General features: G+C 40.3%; 1 protein-coding gene across 1 annotated transcript in view; it reads left to right on the forward strand.

Moving 5' to 3' along the window:
- sema3bl (sema domain, immunoglobulin domain (Ig), short basic domain, secreted, (semaphorin) 3bl) overlaps positions 1 to 26,836 on the forward strand; it is a 60,570-nt gene that overhangs the window by 14,712 nt on the left and 19,022 nt on the right. Inside the window, exons 2-5 of the mRNA XM_030733075.1 lie at positions 3,720 to 3,880; positions 8,990 to 9,052; positions 17,324 to 17,443; positions 26,017 to 26,107. Coding sequence (XP_030588935.1) covers positions 3,720 to 3,880; positions 8,990 to 9,052; positions 17,324 to 17,443; positions 26,017 to 26,107 — 435 coding nt within the window. The remainder of the gene's footprint in view (positions 1 to 3,719; positions 3,881 to 8,989; positions 9,053 to 17,323; positions 17,444 to 26,016; positions 26,108 to 26,836) is intronic.

The following is a 26,836-nucleotide window of genomic DNA, read 5'->3' on the forward strand; positions in this document are numbered from 1 at the left end:
TGTGTTTCAGCCTTTCAACCTCATTCTGACCACAAATCAGACCGCTGCTCTGAGGGAGTCTGCATGTTGGCAGCATTATTAGTGGTCTAGTGGTAGCACATCCATTTATTTTCCAGCATGTACTGTATGGGACATGAAGTAGGATCCAGTGTAGACACACAAAATTCACTTCTACATGCAATTTAGAGCCCCCAGATAGCCAAACCTGCATGCCTCTGGACAGTCAGAAGAAACTGGAACACCAGAAAGATGCCCACGCAGGTGATGCAGACTCCACACAGAAAGGCCATATAGCATGATGGAAAAAACAGTTGCAGAAAGGTTTGCTTTCATAGCTCCTAGTTTTGAGCCAAATTAAAATGTATTCAGGCAGGAATGGTGCCCTCGGTTTTACCCCACTTCTTCTCTTTTTCAGGCTCCTTTCATCACCACATAAGCTCCCAGATCAAAGAATAATATGCAAAACAGCAGCAGTGAATTTGACTGTAAAGTCCACATGTCTGACTCTTCGATTTGACAAACACCAGGGCATGCCTTAATCTGACTGTGCCGAATAACGAAGCGTAAACAAATCAATAATAAATTATTGCAAACATCTTTGTAGGGTGAGACTGTGAGATGCGAGAGCTGAGGTTTGACACAGTGAAACCAGATGCTCAGTCGCGTGTCGCTTCGGCTTGGCACATCTGCTGTTTGTCAGTGCACCACTGGCTGACTGCTTTTAGGGAAATAATACACATTGAAGACAGATGTTTCACTATGAATGTTGTCAAGAATTTGTGGATGTATATAGTCTGCACACAAGATGGATAAATAGAGAGACAGGGAATAAAGATCAAGTAGCAAAAGGGACAGGAAGACAGGAAGAAACAAGAGATGAAACTTCAGATGCTATTATTCAAAAGTGACTTCACGCAAGTAAGTTAAAGGCGGATAGACGGAAGAGACGGAGCATGATGGAGAGTCAAAGGAGGTTAAACAGATAGAAGAGGGGTGAGGCTGGATAGAGAGCAGGAGAGAGGGGTTGGTGAGAGGCGAGACACCGGTGTGATTTCCACACTGAGGCGATGAGCTGCTGGAGTGATAACAAGCTACAGATGGAAGCCGTTAGCTCACCTTTCCTCTCTGTTTGGGTGTGCGTGCTGGTGTCTCTGTGTATGTGTGCGCTAGTATTTATGTCACAACATTTTTGCTTTGGTTTGAGGAATATACAATTGAGTAATTTATGAGATACGAAGGGAGAGAGTAAGACTGCTTCCAGTCTGAGTGGGTTTGTGTACACGTAGGAAACAAAATTAATCAAATTCTGCTGTAGAAAGCAAATGGCTCAAAATCACACACTCAATGTTGAGAATCAAATAACAAGAAGAGTTTTTAGTTAATGGCCAAAACATGTTGGACTCTGAAACAATGTAAGACTGATTAATGTTATTTTTTGTCTATGAAGAGAGTTTAATCATGCGCAGGTCATTTCCAGTAACAGACAAAAGTTTCTCACCCATTCAAATGAGTGGGTGAGTGTAGATTGATACTGTATAATACAGACAAGCAAGACTATAAATAAAAGTAATCTCTGATTCAAGAAGACATGATTTTATAATGCAAAACGTTCTATAAATTCTTTGAGGTTTGTCCAGGTGGAGCAGCCATTTGGCTCTGGACGTTAACAGCTTAGGGATAAAGCTGCCCCTGGAAACACTTGGATCACCTTCCATAGTTTGGCTCCATTGGTTGCTGAAAGCTGCTCCATACCAAGTAAGAAAAGCAGCGATGAGGAGGATCTCTGTGTGGCAGATGTAAAAGTGCAGAGGATGGAGGAGGCTTCAGCTACTGCAGGTTCCTTTCTGTCTCTCCAACATATTTTTTCACTCCTGCCAGTTTCAATCAAATCCATCCAGTATCATTTCTCTCTTTGTCTGTCTCTTCCTTGCCCGTCTGTCTGCCTTGTAATTATTTTCAGACTCTCAGTTGCTGAAATCCTCAGTGCCTGCCTTCCTTCTCTCTCCAATTATGTATTTCTTTCTGTAACTTTGTCTATCTTCCTCTCTCCCTACCTTGCTTATGATTTTTGTCATTATTCTTTTGCCAGCAGCTCTAAATTTTTATATCCAAAACTACTTCATATCTTTTTGCAATCACATTTAAACAGGCGTAGATGTTGATTGAGTAAGCCGCAGAGGAGGACAGCGTTTCAGAGTTTGGATGCTGCAACGGCCCAATTACAGAATAAAATGAATCTGCAGTAAATATGATGGAGTTTCAAAATCTTAAAAAGGATTGTTTTTACTCACTGAGGGTGATCTAGTGTGAGGGTGTTCACATCTGTGTTGTTTGTGGGTGCTTGTGGCTGACTGTTCGTAGAAAAGAAAGGATGATTACAGTGTTTGCACAAATTTTTGTTTACTGTTCTTCATTTAAACTGTTTACTGGACAAAACTGCCAAACACTCTGCAGTCTCATCTTCAGAAAAACAAATACTTACTGTATTTCTCTTTATTTCATATCAGTGAAAATCCCTTTGGAAGGCATCATCTGCACTGTTTTAGATCACACTAAGAGAGCGTGATCTAAAACAAATAAATGCTGGATTAATGATAAAATAATACTTGAGAAAATCTAGAATACTTGCAGCTCTTCTCCAAACTATTCATACTCATGTATGTGAAAAAATGCAGATTTATAAAAACAGCTCCAGTGTGTGTGCAGGGCCCCAGTGATGGACAAGGTATCAGTGGTACTTAAGACCCTTCTGCCTCACTCACTCAGTGCTCTTGCTGAGTGGCGAGTGACTCGGGCTCCCTTCTCACTGTCTGTGTTTGTGCGTGTTAGTCAGTGTGTATTGTGCTGAGTGAAAATGAGGCGAGAAATAACTAACGTGACAGACGAGTGATGAGAGACAAACGGAAAGTCGCTTCAGCCCGAGCCGACTCCTCCACTGAAAGTCTGACATACCAGCGACGTGTTCTCACACACACACACATTTCTCTCCACGTCTTGTTACCTAGATAGAGAAAGTCAGGAGGCAGGCGATAAAGATGAACCAGAACAGAAAGAAGAAGTGGGAAAAATAAGACGTGTTTGGGTGAGAGAGTGGAAAATGTCAGAGTTGTCAGACTGCCAGGCAGTTGGTGTTATATGATTGGGTTTATGTGGTGTCTACATACATAAATATGCAGTGTGTGTGCATGTGTGTGTTTGTGTGTCTGTAAAGAGACGACACCCTGTGTCTAGCTGAACTTGAGTTCACCTCAGTCCTTATCACTCCTGCAGAGCTATTGCATCAACCTCTTGGCTTTGAAGCTGCTGCCAGATCACTATGTATTAGCTACCTCGATATTTTTACTTTAAGTGTCATGAATTACTGCATTACTGCGTCACGTTAACGTTTAACATTTCCTCTTATTGTTTTAGTGCCTCAGTGTTTTGACGGCTACAAGAGTGTTTATGGAGACACATGCAGTTCAACAACAGGCGATGTTACATCAGGATTTTGAAATCATTTTATTTTAGTAAAATTAACGAAGCGCACAAATGTACTGAATATCTACAAGAAATTCAGCAAACATAATGTAAAATGTGCATTATTGCAGTATGTGTGATGGCAGAGCTGTGACAATGGCACATATAAAAATGTTATAGCCTTTATTTATTGGGGTTTTGGTGCTGCATCCCTCCAGCGTATGGTTTCTGCCGTCACTAATGCTTTTCTCTCTTTGCAGACCTGCTGTCCACCAACAGGTCATCTATCTTCAGCTGTCATCATGGTCACCTCTCTCTTAACTCCATCTTCTTGGATGAGTACCGTGACCGTTTATTCCTGGGAGGCAAAGACGTCCTGTACTCTCTCACGCTGGGACCTGTTAGCAGCGAATCTAAAGAGGTAAAAATGATGTGTTTGAGGTTTTTTTTTCTAACCACATAGAGCTGCTCTTTAATGATTGATGCATAATAAAAGATTCGTTACTGTACGGTCTACATTCATCATTTCATTTTGATTTAGATTGTGGACATTCTCCAACTGGTTTCAATCTGCAGAAAGATGATTTATGACTTGAAGAGACAGATGCAGGATTTAGTGTTTTATCAGAACCCCTTCTTTGTAGAACATCTGCTTAAGTACTCACTGTTATAAATCAGCTACAAGTACGGCTGCTCAGACCTAAACAGCCATTTTATTTAATATTACTGCAGCATCACACGATCAAGCACTGATTACAGTCTTAAATAACATTTATAAAAAGTAGGACACATTTATTTTCTGGGGAGAAAAGTGTGACTCCATACTCAGCCCTGCATAAATCATATCTTTTTGCACTGCTTGTATTATAAACAGGTTCCCTCTCAACAACACTTGATTTCTACCCTTCCCAACGAGTAACACTTGTAATAGTGCAGCGACTCGTAAATCAAACATTGCATTTCTGTCTGCTATGCTTTTCAGTTCAGCATCGGTTTGTCATTAAGGTTTGTTAAATGTTGTTGTAATGTTGTGAGAGTAACAACAGAGAGCCCTGAAAGGTGAATTATGATACAGAAGCCAGATAAGGAGCCCTTCACTGCCGGTTTCCACTGTTCTCACACACTGAGAGTCTGACCTAAATAAATAGAAGAGATGTTATATTGCCGCTATCATAATTCAAATTTAAACATTGTTTTCTGTTATATTAGATATTTGCTTCATGACTTTGAGAACAACCACTGACTGTACGACGCTGTGATGCAGAGTTTACCACAAAAAGACTGAAGATGTTAACAATCACTGAAAAAGCTGCATTTCATATTAAAATGTAATCTGTATTTATATAGATAGAGTACTTATGCTGTGGAACAGTAGATCCAGCTGAGTTTTGCTGTGATTTGTGGATGTGGGGAGTTATTATACCTTTCAGCTGGATCTTCTAAGGTTTCAGTGTCTTTTTATTAGAAGACTTTTTCATCAGGGAAATGAGTGAGTTTGAGTTCAAACACGATTTCATTTCATCTACCTGTGTTTCTCTGGAGGCAAAGCTTTGTGCTGCAAATATGTATCAATATTTTATCTTCCAGTAGGATGCCCAGTGTACTCTGTGTTCCATTAAACTGGTTTCTAGCATGTACTGAACAAAAATAACTCTTTAAAACCAAAATCCCCGGCGTGCTACAGCACTTAGCTAAGAACAGCAGTGCGTGTACGTGGGTCAAAGAGCCTGATGACATAAAGTGAATGGGTGAATGGGGAATTTAAGTACACAGGAAGCCAGATGTCACCCACTGTATCTACCTCTTAATTTTCCACCTCGCGCTCACAGCTCTCTGCGTTGGCTCATGATCACACACGGTGTGTGCTGACACAGTGTGCTGTGAGCTGTTTGAGGTTTCAATAACCATGTTTCTAACGGAGCCAGCCGGTGTGAGTTCGGTAAAAGAAAATTTTACAAGATTAAACACATCTGCCAAAGCACTGGAAGAAAAAGAAAAGTTTGAATTCAATTAATATCTGTCTTCACATCAGGGAGTGTGGCTGTGAGGAAGCTTGAGTGCTGAAACACAGTATGCCCCACAGCGCATCCCTTTTTACAGCATGATTTTACATCATCCTTTAAAATCACATCTTTCTTAGTTTAGCTAGTTAGTTTAATCCACACCACTTTCTCATTTCACCCGTCAGATGTTTCCTGCAGCAGGAAACATCTGACGATGAACAACAGACGTACAGTATCTGAAAGTTTTATCCTTAAGAAATTGGGGGAAAATCCAGCAAAGCCCTGACACAGAATATGGGAGATGCATCTGTTTTTTTAGTTGATCCATGCACTGTTTGGTGAAGCCTGATGAAGTCTCGGTGGAAGGGTGGCTGTTAAGAAGTCATTCTTAAGGAAGGAAAAGGCTGAGCTATGCCAAATTACACAAGAACTGGACTGAAAATCAGTGGCAACAAGTCTGACGGAGCGATGAATCCAAGCTTGAACATTTTAGTTTTAGTATGTCATCATCAATTGGAAGTCAGTAGAGAGGTACAACAGTGAACGTTGATAGCCATCTATAAAACACGGTGGGGACTCTGTACTGGTTTGGGGCTGCATTTCAGCCAGTGGTGTTGGGGATCTTTTCACAAGAGATGAAATTTTTTTTTAGCCGTTGTGCAATACCATCTGGAAAGGATCTGATTGGCAAAGGCTTCATTTTTCAGCATGACAATGATCCCCAATGCACTGCCAATGCAGTAAAAGCATACCTGGAGAGAAAATCACACAATGGAACTCTATCATTCATGGATTGGCCTCCCAAGAGTCCGGACCTCAACATTACCGAAGCAGTGTGGGACCATCTTAATGGAGAACAGAACTAAAGGCAGCCAACATCCAAAGAGCATTGAATCTCCTTCAGAAAGCTGGAGAACTGTTCCTGAAGACTACTTTAAAAAAAATTACAAGAAAGACCTTCGCATAGTAATGCATAATAATGTACAGTGTAGCTTTTCAGCTTAAGCTCTGCCTATAAAAGCCTACAGTACCTATTTGTCATATATCCCCCGTTTGGTGCCCACTATAAAGATGACTAACAGTGCAGTAATGCAGGTAAATGTAATTCCAAACTCAAGGCTTTAGTTGAATAAAAGTCAGATGGCATTAGCTCGGTCCGTGCTGCGTGTGTCAGCCCAGAACAGAACTGGCTCCAGTACCATCTCAATCAAATCAGGAAAGTGGAAAAATTTCCTTAATGATAATTACGGAGGGAAAACTAAAACAAATAATGATTTAGTGCATCTAAATGTTTCATGTGATTGAATAAATATTCCACTTTCTCCATGTGCAGACGTAAACACATTTGATTGGTATTTGATATCCCGTCGTTGAATAATGCATATGAAATGTTCACTCTTGCTTTTCTGGCTTGAAAATGTGGCTGGCTGTCAAAGACATTGTTTTTCAGCACATTTAGACAACTGGTTTACTTTGCTGAGTGTTTGGTTACACACTATAGTGTATGTTGTGTGCAGTCCTTCCTTGGTGATTCTGGCGGTGGCATCTTGCCCAGCTTACTTAGCGTAAGAGTAATCTCTTTGGCCTGAAAGGACTGCTGTGTAAGAAGTGATGTGTTGATAAAAGTGTAAGTTTTGTTGACATTTAAACCTTCTCTCTGAGAATTTTTTTTCAAATACTGAGGTAGTTGTAATGTTTTCATAATGTTTCAGTCCAGTATTTAAATCAAGTATCCTTTTGCATCTTTATTTGGCCTGGTGTTTATACACAGAGCTGTCGGATTTAGTGCATAAATGCAAGTAACCCTGCTTACATCTGTATGCAACAGCTGCATACGGTACATGACAGTAAAAATTATTGCGCCTGTGCGTATTTATATTGTGACATTTATAAGGCTCAAAATTAAGGACCACTTTAAGAGGTGGAACCTCTTGAAAAGTGTATATATTGCAAAACAGACCACTACCAAGCCTAGTTTTAGCCTGATCCACAGAATACACTGTTACCAATAGATTTCCATCATTGCGAGCCAGCTTGTGGAGCTGTGAATGAAAAATTAAGAAGCAATAGTTTCCATTTTATGCTAAGATTTTTCTCAGGTAAATTTTTGATTAAGAAGCTGGAAGAGAATTGGATGAAGCTTGTCACCACTCACATGGTTGTCTGCTCAAACATTTTCCATCTATGTTCAGCTGCAGTGTACACACTGGCTGGATTTGTTTGAACTAAATGAAGCACATCATTTAGGAACAGTGCCAGGGGAAGTCGGAGACTAAAAGTCTTTATTAACCAAACCACATTCACATTACACGATGCTAACTAATGTATATCAATTCAGTTTTCAATATGATAAACCAACATCAACACAATACCCTTTAATAACAGTGACTATCACAGGGGCACCCAGTGCATCTGCACATGCTGCTCACACACTGAACGCAATCAGACATGGTGAAGCAAGTCAGGACCATTTGTTTTCCCCTCTGGTTGCTATTGTCCCTCTAAGGCAGTTTCCTACCAGAGCAGACAAAGACTTATTGTCTCAGAGAAAACTCTGGTAACACACAAGACTACAGTATTACACACGACACTGAAACTCAGCTGAAACCAACTCGGGCTTTTCTCTTCAGTGGCAGTGTGGAAAGTAGCCCCATTGTTTTAGGTCCAAATTTTACTTCATGCTAATCTGAGATTCACCTCATCCGAATATCCAATTGGCAGAATGAGAGGAAGACTTTGGGAGTTTCCTAATCAGACAATCATGGATCTATACTGTGAGAAGTTGAGTTTTATTATAGTTTCTTTTTTTTTTTTAAGCTCCAGATGGTGTTGAAATGACAGTCTTAAGGTGACTGAGTGCTTTCCCTCCTGCTTATCTATAGCCAGAAGTCTCATTTCCTGTCTTGGCACAGAAAAAGAAGATATTAAAAGTCTTTCAAACATCTGTGTAGTATGTCAATACAGCATATGTACTGTGCATGTAAAAGACGTGCCGTTCATAGCACGGGAAATAATATATAATACATACACTCACAACAAAAGCCTCAAAAGGACCTTCTTTCACTGTCATACCAGAAACTCATCATGAAAAAAAAAAATCTTTATATAGCTCAGTTTTTTATGTTTTTAATTAATCTCTTGTGATATTTATGATCCAATGTGTGGCATAGGCTTCTGGTGTTATATTTTGGGTCTTGTCCCAAACAAGGTTTCAGCTTAACAATCCAAAAGTTAACGCCTAACATCCTTGGCTGCTCACTGGAAAAACTTTGTCTCGTCATGTGTTGATGATCTATTCTGCTCAATTTGCCTGTATTTGCTACAAAGTTGAATTTTTGAGGAAGATAATTTGAATTTAATGACACAGAGGCTGATATTTATGTTCCGTCCCACAAAAGTTGCTCCAACAAATAATTGCATTTGACAATATGACTGAGTAATGTGGTTGTTTGTATTACAGTATTTGATAGTTATAAGGTCATTAATCATCGAAGTCATTTTTTTTCTGTTTCTCTATTTTCTCACAGATTTTCTGGCCTCCATTACCAGGAAACAGAGAAGACTGCATTCAGACAGGGAAGGACCCACAGGTAGAGGTTTAACAGACTGATGTTTGCTTTACCATGACTATTTTGATTTTCATTACGTTGTAGTGAGGGCTAATTCATTTTAAATTAATTATGATTTGGAAAATGTTGATAATTGTGAATGATCCATTAATAGAAAACTCATTTATGTCAAATATTTTATGGAAATTTAAAGTGGTGAAACAGACTGCTTTAAGAGGCACGGCTACATCTAGTGTTTCCATTTCCTTTGTTTCCATTTTCTTTCTTCTAATGGACATTTGAGGGTGTCTCCACCGGATGGAAACATTGAGACTTCAAATGGATGTTGTCAGTTTGGCTACATCCATCAGCATGGTCCAAATATACCCAAAGAGCTAGTCTAGTGTTCATGACACTTTCATGCCCAGTCCTGCCTCACCTTTCCTTTAATTGCTCTCAAGTTTCCATTCTGCAGGGATCAGCTGACCGGTGCATGTATGTCCCAATCTGCTCCTTATTCCCTATAAAGTTTTGATGTCCATCTTTAGAATCTTATCCAGATACTCTGTGTGTTACTGCCAAAAATCTCATCAGAACTTCTCCATAAATGTGCCTGAGTTGACTTATGGAGCTCAGCAACTCTTAATTCAATAAAATGCCTCCATTAGGACAGCGAGATGGCTCTCTCCGAAGCACCTTCTTTCCAAGTCGGTCTTTAGGCTCAAAAGGATCGTGAATGCTCACATGATAAATCCTGTATTCGCTTGTGTTTCTATTTTGTTCTGTTTGTAGTTTAAAACAAGATTTTATTGGGTTTGAGAACTAAGATGCAAAATATTTATAAGGCCTTTCATTAACAGCAGTCCCCATGTTATGATGTTATGATGGGAGGAGCAGAACGTTCGTCTAGTGCTACTAAGTGTGCTGTAAATGGGAGACTTCAACAGTTTAGTGCCATTTTGTGTTATGCTGACTCTGCAGTTTCCTGCCCTACAGCAAGTCATACTTTGCACCATCACAGCCTTAAAAAAGTAAACTATTAAAAGTAAGTGTTTTAATGACTTAGAAACCAAGCAAGTTTCTCAATATTGAAGCCTACATCAGAGGGAGGTTTCAGAAAAAGATTTCTGTTGTTCATTAGAGTCCTTAATGAAGACTTCTGTGAAGGAGGGAGGAGAAGTTGGACTATAGCGCCTAATGAAGGACAAAAACTGAGGAAGGTAGGAGGAGAGGGAAGGAAAATATTAGCAAATAGTGATTTATGGGGAGTGACAAAGAAGAGGACATTGGTAGGACATTGTTCATCCAAAGCTATAGTCTTAGAAATGTAACACTCTCATTATTTGGGAGGGTTTTAAAAAAACACAACAGTATTTTATTAACATTAGTTTATTAGCCTTAGTAACTATTTCAATTAAACTATTTTGTTATGAAATCATTTATTTTGAAAATTATCCTGAATAAATGTAATGCTGTAACATCACACTGAGTAAGTAAGTAAAAATTTATTTGTATAGCACATTCAGCGGCAAGATGTAACGTTTGTGTTGTGTTCGGTGGTGAAGAGGAGGCGACAAACGTACTTAGCAGACAGTCAAAAACGCACAACCACACTGGTACTGGGAATTCCACAGTGTTGTCCTGTAGTAAACATATGCTTCACCAACCTTATAAAGCCCGGTTGAACGGCTGCTGCATTATCATACATGAAGTAAGCAGAGTTCATACAACCCGTAACATTACTAAAAGTTGGGGAGATAGGAAAATAGAGGTCCGCCTCGAGGCACGCGTCCGTCTGCCAAAACGTTTCTCCCACGCTCTCTACAGAGGAGCGGTGGCGTACACTTGTGGCATCACTAACAAACGCTTAGACTGTCGAAAAAAGACACCACACAATTACGACTGTTACAAAAGCAATTCAAAGTGCTTTACATCATAAGAACATCAAACAAATGTGCAGTAAAATCATTAAAAGCATTAAAAAAATCAATCAAATACACAGTCAATCATCCGAACATCAGAATCATCACACAAAATCATTAAACCATCAAGCAGATACACATGGTAATCATAGGGAGATGATCAATGTGTAATAAGATATTTTGTTTAGAGCAGCTTTTACCCAGATTTGTTTGCAGACTACTAATCAAATGTAGCTCTAAACAGGTGGGTTTTCAGCCTTGATTTAAAGGAATTTAGTGTTTCAGTTATTTTGCAGTTTTCTGGGAGTTTGTTCCAGATTAAAGGTGCATAAAAACTGAAAGCTGCTTCTCCATGTTTGGTTCTGTTCTGGGGATACAAAGTAGACTGGAACCAGAAGACCTGAGTGTTCTGGAGGGTTGATACGACGATAGTAAGTCTTTAATGTATTGTGGTGCTAAACCGTTCAGCGATTTAAAAACTAATAGAAGTATTTTAAAGTCTAATCTCTGAGCTACAGGTAGCCAGTGTAAGGACTTTAAAACCGGGAAGATGTGCTCTATTTTTCTAGTCTTGGTGAGAACACGAGCAGCAGCATAAAATGAAATGTCTGATCAGGGTTCTAGCCAGCGTTTGATCGCTCGGCGCTGTGCCATGCTGAGGTCATCATGCGCTGGGCTTAGAATTTCAAAGGGTTGTTACATCCCTTCATATCGTTACCCTAATAGCATAATTGCCTAAGTCATATTTTGGCCAAAATTGAGATATCTATCTAAATGAATCTACCCTGTTAGCAGAGTGGAAGGTAGGTAGGTATCTCAAAATATGCCAAAATATGGGCAATTATGTATGCTTCAGCCCCCCCCCCCCCACACACACCCACACACACCCACACACACACACACACACACACACGTGTGCCAGTAGAAAAAAGTTAATTTTAATATAGAGGACTGGGACCTCAAAGTGGACAGATAATATGCAGAAAAATGCAAAAATATTCTCTAAGGATTTATTTTGGGTTTTCTGTATTTTCTATCAGATGGCAGAGGGTGGTGTCTGGGAAATACTGGGTCTGGCTTGGTTGGTTCCATTTCCATGACATCTAAAAGCTGAATTTCTCAATAATCCAGTGCAGGTTTTAGAGAACGACAGACTCCTTATTTGAAATTAAATGAAAGAAGCCATAACTAATGATGACAGAAGGCTTAAACTGCTGTCAGAGCTGACCCTGGCACATTTGATTGGATTTAAAAATCTGACTAGCAGCGGGACACATGAGCTGCTACTAATCATTTTTAAATGCAAGAGAAAAATAATGACAGCTAAAAATAAACACTGTATTTCAATTTGAATAAACAAAAGATTTATGCAAGCATTTTATATACACTTTATATACATAAGAACTTTAACATACAGATGTCATTGCATGAACTGTATGCAGCCTTAAGTCCACTCAGAGCCTTTCTTTGGAAGGAAGGAAGAAAGAAAGGACCAAAGGAAGGAAGGAAGGAAGGAAGGAAGGGAAAGCTTTGTAGAATGTGGTTGATTTAATGAGATGTGGCTGAATTGGGTTCCAATTGGAGAAGCAACTGGTACTGCTGGTTAACACACACACACACACACACACACACACACACACACACACACACACACACACACACACACACACACACACACACACACACACAGTGTAAGAGTTATAAAAAGAGCTGCAGTTTTTGTACCTTTTTGTGCTTATGGCAAAGAGTTTGACAGCCCCCTCAATCTGGAACTTGTTAGACATTGTGTGTGTGTGTGTGTGTGTGTGTGTGTGTGTGTGGGTACATGTTCTCTGTGTTTGAAGTGGCAGGTGTGTCTTGGGTGTCTTATATCACTTTTATTAGGTGTTTCCTCTACAGGCTGCTCACACAGTGCTGGATGTGTGTGCGCTACTGTACTCTCTATAGTGGAGAAGTGATGTCACAATGCATTATTACACAGGTCTTAAAACCAGCTGTGTGAAACTTTACCTTACTGGTACCAAAGGAGTCATATAGAGTGTGTGTTTCTGTATATGTGAAATAAATTGAGATATTTGACAGTTTTGTTAAACTGCACGGCCACCTTTATGCATTCCATCACATATCTTATTTACTGTGTTTCTCGGGGTTTTGGTGTCAAATTAGATGGATGCGTCCTACATAATCTACAAAGCAAAAGGCATATACATTCAGTACAGACACACACATGGCTGCATATGGTTATTGTCAGAAAGTGGTAAAGGTTGAAAGGTGAAAGGTCTTTGGACTTTTGTGTGTGAGTGTTTGGTGATTTGGGGAGACAGTTCCAATCAGATTGAGGGAAATGTAGTTTAATCTTTGCAATAATCATGCTTTGGAAGTTAAACAGCAAAGAAATGCAATTTTCCTTCTCAGTGCATTGCAGCAACATGAATATCTTCAGTATGTATGTCTTGACATCAAGACATTAATTTAAAAAAAATAAATGCGTTTTTCTTATCTCCTTAATGAAAGTCTGTCTCCACAGTGTTCTACTGACACGTGCCTACCACCTAAAACATGTTTTTACTGATAGTGTTTCCTCCCAGAATCACAGCCTCATGGCCTTCACCATCATTAATCACAGCACACACAAATAAATACCAGGCAGAAGGGAGGGGAAGCAGACAGCAGTTTCTGCTAAACATGCAGTGTCTTGTTTTAGATTTTCCTCTACTTGCTGCTGGGTTGATGATCAAATCGATTCTTGCTGCCAGAAATTGTCACAATGCTGCTGACACAGTGCGCAAACAAAAGTTTCTAGGCAACAGATCACTACGATCAAGAGCCAGAGGTAGCAAGAATCCAAATTTGACATTTGAGTTTGCATGTTTGAAGCTGCAAGTCTTTCTACACGCTCCAGAAATGTGCACTCACTACTGTGCTTTTTCCTTTAATGGCAGCCCTGATAGTGTCAGTATTCCAACCTTTCTCAGAGTCAGATCTAATTACATCAGTTTTTCAAGCAGGAACCATGTTTTCAGTCTAGTATTTTGCATGAACAGTATGCAAAAATTGTGTTTTTTGAACATAAATGTATGATAAATATCTGCTTCATAAAAGAATACAGTACAGGCTTTCCAACTATGATGCAGGCTACCAGTAAAACATTTTGGCTCCAGATTTGGGACATTACAGAAGCTCCTCTTGATTGATTTTCACTGTTTTTTGTTAATATAATAATATTTTTCTTAATGTAATTATTCATGGATGCTTGTAAGTTTGCCAGAAACCCACACAGGTTTCTGTGTTTTTTCTGTGCTAAAACGGACATTTAAATAGTTATATGGTGGGTGGGGTTGTTAATTGATATTGAAAAAACTCCACTTAGACTTCCGTGACTTGAATGAATGTGTTCAGTGCTCTCTGGAAATCAATCAATCAAAAGAAAAAAACTTGTTTCTTTGAGGATCAAAAAGCTTCTGAGACCAAAGAATTGAACAGACCGGTTCATTCAGCTGTCCAGCTTTGAACTGCCTTCGCAGTGTTTGTGTGTGTCGGTGATTGTGTTTATGTAGGAGGTCCTGTGCACTGTAGCGTTATACATGTGCATATTTGTGTGTATGTGTCTGTGTGTGCTGCTTCTCACTTCCTGTTAGTATTACAGAATAACAGATTTCTTTCTGTTGAACATTGGCTGTTTATACTGGAAACTGCTATCCATGTCCAAACCTGCCTCTCCCTGCCTGGGTCAGTCATCATAAAACATATTTGGCTGCTGGAGCTTTCACTGTGGTTTGCGCCATGTCAGCTGTACCTTTGTGTTCCAAGGACATTGATAATTAATGGACCTGTGACCACAAAATGAAATTACTCCAATCAACATCTCACTGGTGGCTCAAACTTTCGGCATTCCTCCTCAAACGTGATCTGTTCTTCCAAAATGAGCTATTATTTGGCAAAAAATGAATGTTGGTGATGACACAGACTCCGACCACACAGAGCAGCATTAAGCATAATAGCAAAGTACGTGCTACAGTAAGCCCAGGAGATACGTATGTTTCTGATTATAATACTGTCTTTCAGTTAGTTTAAACAACACTGGTCTCCATTCACTGCAGTCACCTTCTTTGTTTCTTCAGCTCAGTTTTTTACTTCAAATACTTTGTTCTCCATAGTACAAGTAGGAAGGTAGATGTCAAATAAAACTAAGAAAACCACTGGACTTTCTCTATCCAGTAGCGCACTGAAAAGGTTGTTGGACATATGGGAAGTGACTTTGCTGAACTATTAAATCTTGAACTATTAATGGAAGTACACTGCCTTACTGTTGTATGATCCAAATTAACCATATTCAGTGGGAAATCAGTTTTAATGCTGCAAATTGCAATGATCTGGAGAAGCTGCCAGAGTTCTTGGCAGTGTTCTTGTTTGCTTATGTTAATGATACTTTTGTCTCAGAGCAAAGGATTAATAGGTCAATGCTGTTCATTCTGCTTTTAAAACCACAGGTTACACAAGTGTGGCTTTTGTGGGTGTTCAGATTCTTAAGTATGTAAGTTTGGAATTAGAATTGGAGGGCAGCGATCTTCTCTTGATAATTACAGTGCGAATACACGCACATTACATGCTTTTGTTTTCACCATCTTACCCTAACCCTGACTTTTTATGCAATCAGTTTCAGTCGTGGCCAGTTACAACTACTCCCAGTGAGACAAACCCAGATTTAACAATCAAACATCTTCATTTTCTGTTTAACACCACTCCCTTTATTGCCACTTAATCCCAGTAAGCCCACACAGAACTGTAAAACCAAAAATCCCAGAGTGGGAGAGCAGAGACATATTTCCTCTTTTCAACATTTCACTTTGCTCTATTTCTCAAGGCCGCACGGATCTTCATGATGACTCTGAGTACAAGAACAGAAACACAGGAGGAGATTTCCAGTAGGCTGTGCTAGAGTTTGTGCGTCTTCTTACAAACACAAAATGAAATTTACAGTTCAATTTTATCCCTTCAGAAGATGATTCCAGCAGGCTGGAGATAAATTATAAGCTTGTTCATCACAAGTAAACCAACACTAACCAACACTAATTTAGGATAAATAACTGCGGGGACCCAGTGTCAGGAAACCTTTATAGCAAAACATTCTGTTTCTAATGTGGAAACACTGGAAGCAGAATGTTTGAAATCTAGACGCTTGTACATCGAAAAACCAGTAGTCCATTTAGATTTATTGAAAACATTTTTAATATAAATGTGTTTTCTGTTTTTCACTGGCTTGGTTTTGTTTGGTATAGAAATTAAGCAGTGGAGAAGGGTAATATAATAATGTAAACTGTTGCTCTTAGTGCAGCGACATGGTTTACATCAGGGCTGCAGAGAAGCACTGCAGGAAATGATCAACAGTTGAAGGCCTGACTGCAACACTAAGAAGGACGGCATGGCACAGCATGGCAGATTCACTACACAAACGCACTCAAAGACGAGCAAATGCACACATGTAGAGATCAAGATGGGGCACGCAGATAGACGACACACAGAAACCTTCACCAACACTCTTGCATCTAAATCTATCCCATTCAGTGTCACACACAAACACACTCATACATCCACATATGCAGACACACACACACACAGACACACACACACTCTAGTCACTGATTGTGCAGATGACTTTGACCTGGGAGTGACCGCTGCCCGATCCTTTCTTTCCTCAGCTGAACCCAGTCAGCTGTCAGTTGCTGTTTTTGCTCACAGGAAAAAGGAAGTAGTCGTGCCCTCTGCTTCCTCTGCAGCTCTGTGTATCATAAAAAAAGGTCTCAGTACTCATTTCCTTCATCACTACTTATTTTGTTCTTGTTCTGTGTCACTGATGTCTGTTTTTAGGACCTTTTAACATGTGTCCACTTAAGTTTCTTCTCTTTACTTGATTCAGTTACAGAGTGCCTGATTCAGCAGGAGCAGCTTCTAGCCTTCCTTCCCAATTTGATCTCTTTCTCTTCTTCTACATTTATTGTTTCTCCTCTTTCTCATTACTCGTGTCAAAACTTGAATTCAGATTTATCCTTTAAAAACCAAACATTTTATGCCATACCCCCAGAATTATCTGCCGCATTTTAGCATTGGCTCCCAGGTTTTTCTAGGGTTTCATAAATTCCTTTGACCTGAATGCGATGGATCTTGTTCTTTATCTTCGCTTTGGCTGACATCCAAAAATCACAGGTACCAGTCCTGTGTGGAGGCTATCACGTTTCATCTAATGAAGCTCTTTCTCGGCCCTCGTGACAACATTTGGTATCAATAAACTTGTTGGTTCTCTTCAGTACCCTGCAGATAAACTTGTCTGCACTTTGTTAACGTCTTTGAGATGCAGAGTTTTAATCTGAATGCGTGTGTTTGTGTTTTGCAGACAGAGTGTGCCAACTTTGTTCGCCTCCTGCAGCCCTACAATCGTACACACCTCCTGGCTTGTGGCACTGGCGCCTTCCAGCCCATGTGTGCGTTCATCTATGTGGGGCACAGAGGAGAGGTAAGAAGGGGTGAAGTCGGGCTGTGGATGGTGGTGGTGGGGTGCTCCTGTTTGGTAGAACTGTAGACATCTGCAGAATGTTTTAGGAAGCTGATTATGTCACTGTATCCATCACACTGACTATCAATTACCTTAATACAGCCACAAAACCCCAAAACACAGACATGCAAACACATATATCAGCTGATGCTTTTGATGAAAACTCTGTGGTTTACAGCTGTCACATATTTTATTTTACGGCTGAACTGCACTCACTCTGCATTTTTGGGAACTGTAAATTATGTGCACTTTTTTTATGCACTGTGTAGTTATTAGCAGGGTCACTCAGTTTGAACTGCAACTTTAGCAACTATAAATATACAGTACCAGTAAAAGGTTTGGACTTTTGATTGGTCCTGGATATGGGCCTGACTGAGTGGTATCTGGGCCTGCTTTGCTGGGACTTCAGCAACTGCTTTCAGAGCAAAAGCCAACAACCTATGCAGCCTCTCGTCAACTGGTGGCTTATAGACTGGTGGTTGCCTACCAGTCTATAGGCCTGTGTGACTGAGACCTAAAGTTTGGATCATGTAGGAGAAACAGACATGGACAACTGGAGACACCACACCCGAGTAGTCATTCCTGTTACTGTATACTTCTTTAAACTGCACTAGAAGTCCTCTGCCTGGGGTACATATGCAGTTGGTCCAGTGAAGTGTAAAGCCTCCACGGACAAGTCCGTGTGGCCACAAAAAAATTTGGCAGTCATGTGGACATCCAAATCGACCATCATGCACACCGTGTGATGACGAAATTTATATCACGGACCTCAGCTGCCTTACAGGCACGGAAAGTATAATCAAGGCCTAAGCCAAACTCTAAAAGGAGAGCACTGGCTTGAGTTTTCCTGGAAATTACTGTCTATGATGGGAGGTTACTGCTGGAGGACACTCAGTGATATACAGTCAAACCATCAAGCCAAACACTGAGAGATTTCTAAAGGTTTCAAAACACTGCTGTTACTTTTCTGTTCATGTTTCCGTAGGCTTATCAAATATATTGTCCAGTGACTCTTAAAGTGTTAATTGGAGAGGTTAATACTAAATAAATGAATACTGACTACAGTATAACTCAGCCAGTGGTCAGTTAATAAAAGTTTACAATTGAAATGATAGTGAAAGGTTACATGGTGGTCTTACTACTTCTCAGAACTGCATTCTCTCAATGTAGTAGAAAAGCATGACACCATAAAAAAGAAATAGTGTATATATTTTTATATATGAGATGATACAAGGAATGACTGGGTGGCCTCTAAGCTGTGGAGGAAATCTGTCTAATGGAGCGAATGGGGTTGATGCCAATGTGGCTTTTCAGAAAAACACAGTTCAGACTGGCTGGGGTCTGTGTACTGATCCCTGGGGTTCAATGTTAAGTCTCAACAGGCAGCTCTGCCCTGCGTTCTTCTGTAGGCTACTCAGCCGCAGCATCAGACCCTCTATACGTCTTTTCAAATGCACAGGCTGGCTCTCAGCTGCTCAGCTGAGTGGAAACCTCTGCAGACTCTCAGACTTGGAGCCGCTTAAAGGACAAGAATGTATGAATGGAGCTATTAAGGCAGACTCGTAGCTCTCTGTTTAACGGCACTTGAACAGATCGCTGCCCAGTGTGCTGCCCTGTAGGGCCCAGCAGGAGAGGGTCAATCTTTAGGAGAGGGAGAGTCTGGATGTTGGCAAAGAGCTCTGTTAGGGAAATGAGACAGTGGGATGGGAGAGTGCCAACCTTTTAGAATGTGTGCTGATTTGTGTGGCTTGTGTGTGCATATAAAGAACAGGAAGAGCATTTTTTCTTTTTCTGTTGAGGATTTAGATGCTCGACACAGCGTGTCTTATCCTTTAGTGGTGTCATTTTTTTTTCTACCCCCTACTCTGTCAGCCCTAGTGCGGTTTTTGAACTCTGGGTTTTATGGCACATTATAAAAAGAAAAAAAACACAATACATGTTTCTCTGTTCATGTTAAATAATTTAGCTCAGAAACAGTATGCTGTGGTCTGCATGGCTGAAAACTAGGAAAGCAAATAGTGGAGGTAGAAACAATTCAGCAGAATCTTTTAAAGGGTGGCAATGCATTTAGAAGAGAGCAGAAATGTAGGCCACATGTTTTAAACTGCAGACCTGCTGGGAAGTGCAGGAGTTTCTGCCCAGGTGCATCTACACAACACACTTGAGCTCAGCGCTTCTCAATAAGCCATTATAGTTTTTCTTTCTGTGTTGCACTGATTCGGAAAGCCTGTTACAAAACATGCAAAGTATCGTTAAACAGTTTTTCTTTCATGGATTGCATTTTGACATAAGAAAGGATTTTATCCAAGTGTGCAGAAACTGTAGGTGTCATTTTAGTGTTCAAGTGTGTAAAACCATCTGTTGCTGACCAGTTTATGATTAAGGCGGTGCACCTGTCTTTGCAATCTTTGCTTCTTCTGGTTTATTTGCCCCACGGGATGCACTGTGTGATAGCATAGTTGGGTTTGCACACGTATCTGTGTCTCCCCGGGTGTGTATTTGATGAGTGGAACAGCCTGCATCGGTTGTATGCATGTCAAAAAACAAATCACTTCTCCCCCAAAATACATCATGACACCAGGTGCTCTCCAGCTCGGGTGTGTGTGTGTGTGTGCGTGTGTGTGTGTGTGTGTGTGTGTGTGTGTGTGTGTGTGTGTGTGTGTGTGTGTGTGTGTGTGTGTGTGTGAGAGTGCCTGTCTCCCACCACCACTCAGATCATAAGTGTGTCCTTTCAGGTAGAGAGTCTGCCTGAATGGACAGCACCAAAGAGAGCCGGTCCATTTATTTAACCAATTGTGGAGAAAATGCACCCATTTGTGTGTCTGACCTCTCCCAAGAACTGAGGCTGCAAGCTCCCTGTTCCTGGACTCTGGGTGGGATGGCCTTTGACCTCATAGGTGTTTCATCTCTGTTAGGGGCCTACACATACTCTTTCTATTGCTGCAGTGCCACCCCTCTCTCCCCCTCTCTTTATATCTCTTGGTGTCGTGTTGTTGCCTGAATGTCAATAACGTTTTACACAAACATTTCGACATATTGTGAGAACTGTGTAAATAATTTTACAACAGTTGGCTTGAAGTGAAGAAATGCTCTGTAATGCTCAGTGTTTTGACAGAATGTATTAGTATTGGACATGCTGTCCAATACTTTTGGTGTTAATCCCAACTGTATTTCATACTTTTATTCAAAGATGAAAACAAAGAAATGTATCTGGAAACAGTCTGGTCCACTAAACCCACTGGTGTAACCTCATGATTGAAGGCAGTGTCAGTAATGTTCATATTTCTGGGAGGTTGTGGACATCAGGCATTTCTTAGACAACATTTCAAAGCCACTAAAAGCATTTTCATACTCTTGTGCAATGAGATCGAATTTCATCTGGACATTCGAGAAGAACTCATGCTCCTTGTTCCTTTCTTCCAAAAAAAAAAAAAGGCCCGTGTTTCAGTCAATTATCACCAGTTAATATTGTCTTAATTCCCATAAAATGAGCCTCTAATCTGCGTCTTAGGTTTATGTGTCTTCTCCTCCTCCCCCTTCTCTCTCACCCACATTTAAACACTAACATAAACTGAACCCCACCCCCGGTGAGTGACACAGCTGCCTGGGCAGCGTCATAGACGTGAAAATAAACCAACATGTTACAGTGACGACATAAAGATACAAGACCACACACACACATAGACGCACACATACACACACATAGAAGCCATCAAAACAAATAACACCAACTTGAACATATAAATATGTGGAGATGGACACAGAAACACAAGCAAACACAATGAGAGATATGCACTTTACAACATAATGGTAAATATACATCTGCAGGTAAACAGACATGCACTGACTGCACTGATTCAGAAGCTCCGTTTTTCAGTAAAAGCTGACTTTTACTTAATAGTTGTGCTTTATGGTACTTAGAAAATAAACTTGCTTAGTAAGGAATTTGCCCAGTAGTGCAGCAAGTGGACCAAAAAGGTTGAAAGCATAATGAAAAATTGATTGCTTGTAAATCACCTACAGTATTCTACTCATCTCATGTTGCCTTTGGATCCTAACTAGAGCCCTTTAGGCTAAATTTACTGCCTGTGCCTTTTCTGCTCATTTTGCCCTGTTTTTAATTGGTGTTTCACATCAACTTCTGCTGTAATATTTGCTATAATTGTATGCTATAGCCCTTGTTCTGTCTAGCTTTGTCTCCATTTTTTCGGCTTTATCTTATTTTCCCTCGTCTCCTTATCTCTGTCCATTCTCAGACTGTTTCTCTTTGGCTGACGGATATTCAGAATTTTTCAAAACAAATAAAACCAGAGAAAATAAATGAGAAAACAGAGAGGAATGAAAGGCAACAAAAGATGAAATGAGAGCGTGTGATTCCCATGCACGCTTTCCCTGGAGCGAGAGTTGAATGGTGAGAGAGGAAGCCCAGTCGTTATTTGAGTGGACAGAGAGGACAAAGCCAAGTACAACATCGTGTCACATGAGGTCTGCTAGTTGTCCAAGTTGCCTTCAAGATGTTTGAAGTGAGACCAAACAGTTTTAGACATTAAGTGTTTTATACAGCTGCACGTTTAAATGCCATTGCAAAAATTTATCTGGTGATAAATAATAAAGTTTAGACAAGTCAAATAAATTAGAGAATTCAATGGCCAGGACAGATGATTTTATGCTTTAATGTGGCATCAGCCTGCACTTCCTCTAAACATTTTCAAAAGGGGACAAAACGTGAATGTTTTCTTTCTTTATTTTAACGGGACAGAGGATATAATTCAAGCTGGAAGTCTAATTAATTTTGCTCCTGTACTGCAGTCTATTATTTTATTCTTAATGGATTACGACCAGAATGAACAGCACCAAAGAGACTCTGTTCATTTTTTTAACCGGTCGTTAATTGGTGGAGAAAACACACGCATTTGTGTGTTTGACCTCACAAAGAAAGGATTACAAAAATATGGGAGGTGAAGGTGTTCAGTCTAAAATGTAAAAGCTTAATGGCATGCAACAGTGCAGATGCATCAGTTTTATGTAATAAATCTAGAAGTTAACTGGGACACCAGTTAACCAGTGCAGCCACAGCCCTTCCAGATGGATGAATTACAAAAAAAGTTGACCAACTCAGAGCAAAAAGCAGCTGGAAATAAGTCAGACATTTTAACTTGTGTCGCAGGAGCCTATCCCAGCTGACACAGGATGAGAGGCAGGATACACCCTGGACAGCCAACACAGAGACACGGGCAACCATTCACATCTATGAGCAATTTAGAATGACCAATTAACCTAACCCCAGTAAATGCATGCCATTGGACTGTGGGAGGAAACCCACACAGACACGGGGAGAACATTCAAACTCCAGAGAGCAAGAGGTCCGAGCCAAGGTGGAATCAAACCCAGACCTTCTAGATGTCATTTTAGCTGTGAGGCAGCAGTGCTAACCACCACGCCACCGTGTGCAGTTTCTCTTGTAGTCTTGATTGAGAGTGAACATCGTATTGAGTATTAGTTTTAATTTAGGCAGTGTGCAGGGTTAAATAATCCACGGGACAGAGGTTAATGAATAAACCAAATAAATGAGGGTTTCCGCATGTTAAATTACACAAGTGGAAGTGTGTGCCTGTGTTAGCAGTCACTTGTCTCACTGGTTTTGTTGTGGGGGTCCGATGTATTTTGCTTGGCACAGCTGCGTGTAGAGTGGCCTGGATGTTTCTCTCTCTCTCTGTATCACAGCACTTCTGTGTATTTGTTTTGGCAAAGTATGGGCAAAGTGACTCTGACAGTCCAATCAGCTGAACAGGCAGCTGCACCATTCCTCTGGATCACAATGAGATAACACAGACTCTCACACGCACACACGCAAACACCCCGAAAGCTGCACCGACTCATATTAGCTGCACAAGTGCACAGTGGAAAAAAGAATGTGCACAGAAATCCAAAACACAGCCAGCACACACGCACGCGCACACACGTACGTGCACACGTGTGAGTGGAGAGGTGCTGTAAGAATAAGGATGACTAATGAATGAGCTGAACGACCTGTGCATGCACAAGGAGAGAGAGAGCAGAAAGCAGCTGGAAATAAGAAGAAATGTAAGAAAGAGGCAAAGTGGTGGAGGAACGTGTTAACTGAATGACATAATGAACAAATAAAATAATACATTCAGAAGGCTCTGCTCTTTTGCTAGAAAGTTATTGAATAAAAAACTGAATGAAAATAGTCACAGTGTGCATGAAAACTGGTCAGAATGACAAATGAATCCTTTACAAATCCCACTGCTGTCGTACTGGAAGAAATGGAGGGTTTTTTTTGTTTTTTGTTTTTTACAAGGCAAAATATGAGTCAGATTAGTTTTAACTTCCCTTTATAATCTAAAATTTGATGAAGTGTGAGCATGGGCTTTATGTGCACTTTAACGCCTGCAAAAGTGATTCAAACCTCTTCGTGAACATTCAGAAAGCTGCACGTGGGTTAAATGAAAAAATTTTGCAGTGTGAAGCAATTTGCCGTGCCCATGATAGTCAGCACGTATCATTGCATGCGTCAGACTGGTGCACACTGTGTGTGGGTGTATTTATTGTCCAGTGTGTTTCTTACAGTATTTTTATCAAGGCGACTTCAATGTCATCATCTCCCCTGTGATCTCTGCGCAGTCAAAGACTCGCCCACCTTGTAACAATACTCCATTGTTTATTACAGGAACAAAGACTGAGACAGAGTTCACTGTAAGGACACTTAAATCAGTAACATGTATTTGCATTAAACCAGAGGGCTTACTGCTGTTCTTGTCACCTTCTATTCCCCCTTTTTTCCTGGAAGTTGGCTGCATTTGGAATTGATCACACAAAGGCGTCTCTGGCAAAGACAGACTGGTACATTGGTGTCACTGAAGTGGAAATACAAAGACTAAAAACAAAAGGCCTCTTGTCCACAGTGACCCGTTTTTGACCTGACACATCACACAATCCAAGGATATGGCCAGTATTTGTCAGGTGAACTTTACAAATGGGTAAATGACAAAGAGCCCTTCTGTTTTTTGTTTTTTTTAATTATTTCCTTACTCCAGTCAAAAACAAAATTGGACTGCAGTTTCATGTGAAATGGCCTTTGATGGGGAATGTGAATTCATATCATGTTAACTTGGCAGGTAAAGACTGGACTGCGAACCCTGCGTGCAAACCTAAAATATATTCTTTACCTGGACACACTGCAGAACTACCGTGCAAAATCATGTCTCCATTTCTATTCAGTATGACCAAATTATACCGCCAAGCAGAAAAAAGGGGACTTTACTTGTTTTAAATACTAATTTTGACAAAAGTGCAGGAAGAGTAAGTGACAACTTTGTTACTGTGGCCAAAAAATGTCATGAGCTGGCATGTTGTCTTAATGAAGCAGCCCGTTGCCATCGAACCACAGGTCATTTGCGCCATATGTGCTCCCCTCGATCCCTCAGGATGTTACATCATAGTGCACAGCCCTATAGGAAGCCTGTTAGCGATCTCGCTCCTCTCTTTTTGGAGCTAGCTGTTGATTTTGGCTGACTGAACATACTTTTTTAGCCAAACAAAAAAAAGGTAAGCAGGTAAACAGTGGAGGTCAGGTGACAAATTGCTTTCCTCACAAGATACAGCCATTGTCTCAACATCCAGTGATGTCAGATTTATATTGCCTATAAAATTCCTAACATTACGAGATGTTTCTTTGAGCACAGACTCTGTTTAGAGTTAGTGAAGTAGCTAATGGTGCTGTAGGCTCTTTACCTTGGTTCAGTCTATTGTTGCTGTGCAAAACAGCTGTTGCTTTGCAGCAGGATATGCTGGTGTTATGAAAATAAATGAAATAGGCAAAATTAAACTGAACCAAACACCATATTATTCAATCATGTTGCCACAGACTGGAAAAGATTGTTTATTTTTTAATGTCATGAATATGGCTGGATATTTTGGGTTTTTTACCACAGAGACTGAGTTTTATGATCTCAGAAGTTTAACATTTTTATATTGTTGACAAAGTTTGTATTTTAAATCTATTTAACAACTGTTTTATGGACTTTTTTCTTCCTTTATTACCCTGCTGGCTTTAAGGAATAATCTGCAGTGGGAACAGGGTGGGAAATTTCTCTGAACCCTGGAAACTGCTCTGATACTGCATTTCCTCTTATCTCAGACAGCGCCGTCCGTCTCAGACAGACGCTGTGAGTTCGCTGAAAGGACAAATAAATGTAGCGCCTGGCGAAACTGAAACCAGACTCTATTTGGGTAGACAATGGAACAGGGAGAAAGAACAATGGCCTCTCAGATATTAGAAACTAAGCTTTTTATACAAGATCCCCTTTGGTCTGCTGTGCAGCCATATCTGTTGAACTTTTCCTCAGAAATATAATTAAAGAGTTCAAACTGTAGTCAGAACCACATGAAGCAAAACTAGTTCTCATTTTTCTGAAGAGAACATAAACATGAATACATTGATACATGATGTCTTATAGGCCACATGCTATACTTAATGAATTATATTCTAACTGAGTCTTTCTCTTCCCCAGCACATGTTCAGCATGGACCCTCTGAACGTGGAAAATGGAAGAGGAAGGGTTCCACATGACCCCAGCTTCCCCTTCGCTAGCACCTTCAGTGGTATGTGCCATATTGTTTGGCCCAAATTTTTAAACAGTTTCCTGAGTGGTTTATGAAGCCATTATAGCGTGGACACCAGTTTAAAATCAATAATACTGACATATTCCAAACATTTAAGCAGCGTGCTCTGGTACGTGTCATACCCCTTTACCTTTTTGTGTTTACTGTCTGCCTCTTTACTGTCAAAGTAAAGGTAAACATGCCAAAAAAGAGAGACTAGGTTAAAGACCCAAGAGGGGGGGTTTCCAGCGCTCATCGTTTTCTGTGCAAAGGGTTGCACAACAAAATATCAATTTCATAAGCCTCTGTGGCACAGCTGTTAATTTATTTAGTAATTTGCTGCATCTGACTATTTAACCCCCCGACAAGGTTGAAAAATTCTGGGTGTTTCTCTCTAAATGTCACAAGGTATTTACTGGGGCTTGTGAAATAATGCTGATTTATGCCAATGATACACAATCCCAGGAGCCACTAAGGGTGGAAATATATCTATACTGTATGGGTGTGTGTGTGTGTGTGTATACATCCCTTTCTGGCTCCACAGCTGGGTGCTTTCAGCATCAGAATTCATCCCTCAGTGTGCTATAATTGGCAGGAAAACGGCAAATTAGAGCCAAATAGTAGTTTGGACATCTGCAGTGAGATTATATACAGAAAAATAAACACAAAAGTATTCATGAAACGCTCATCACAGAAATGAGATCGTGCATGCTGGAGAGGATTTTGATT

Source organism: Archocentrus centrarchus, chromosome 7, assembly GCF_007364275.1.
Source record: "Archocentrus centrarchus isolate MPI-CPG fArcCen1 chromosome 7, fArcCen1, whole genome shotgun sequence".
Lineage (NCBI taxonomy): Eukaryota > Metazoa > Chordata > Actinopteri > Cichliformes > Cichlidae > Archocentrus > Archocentrus centrarchus.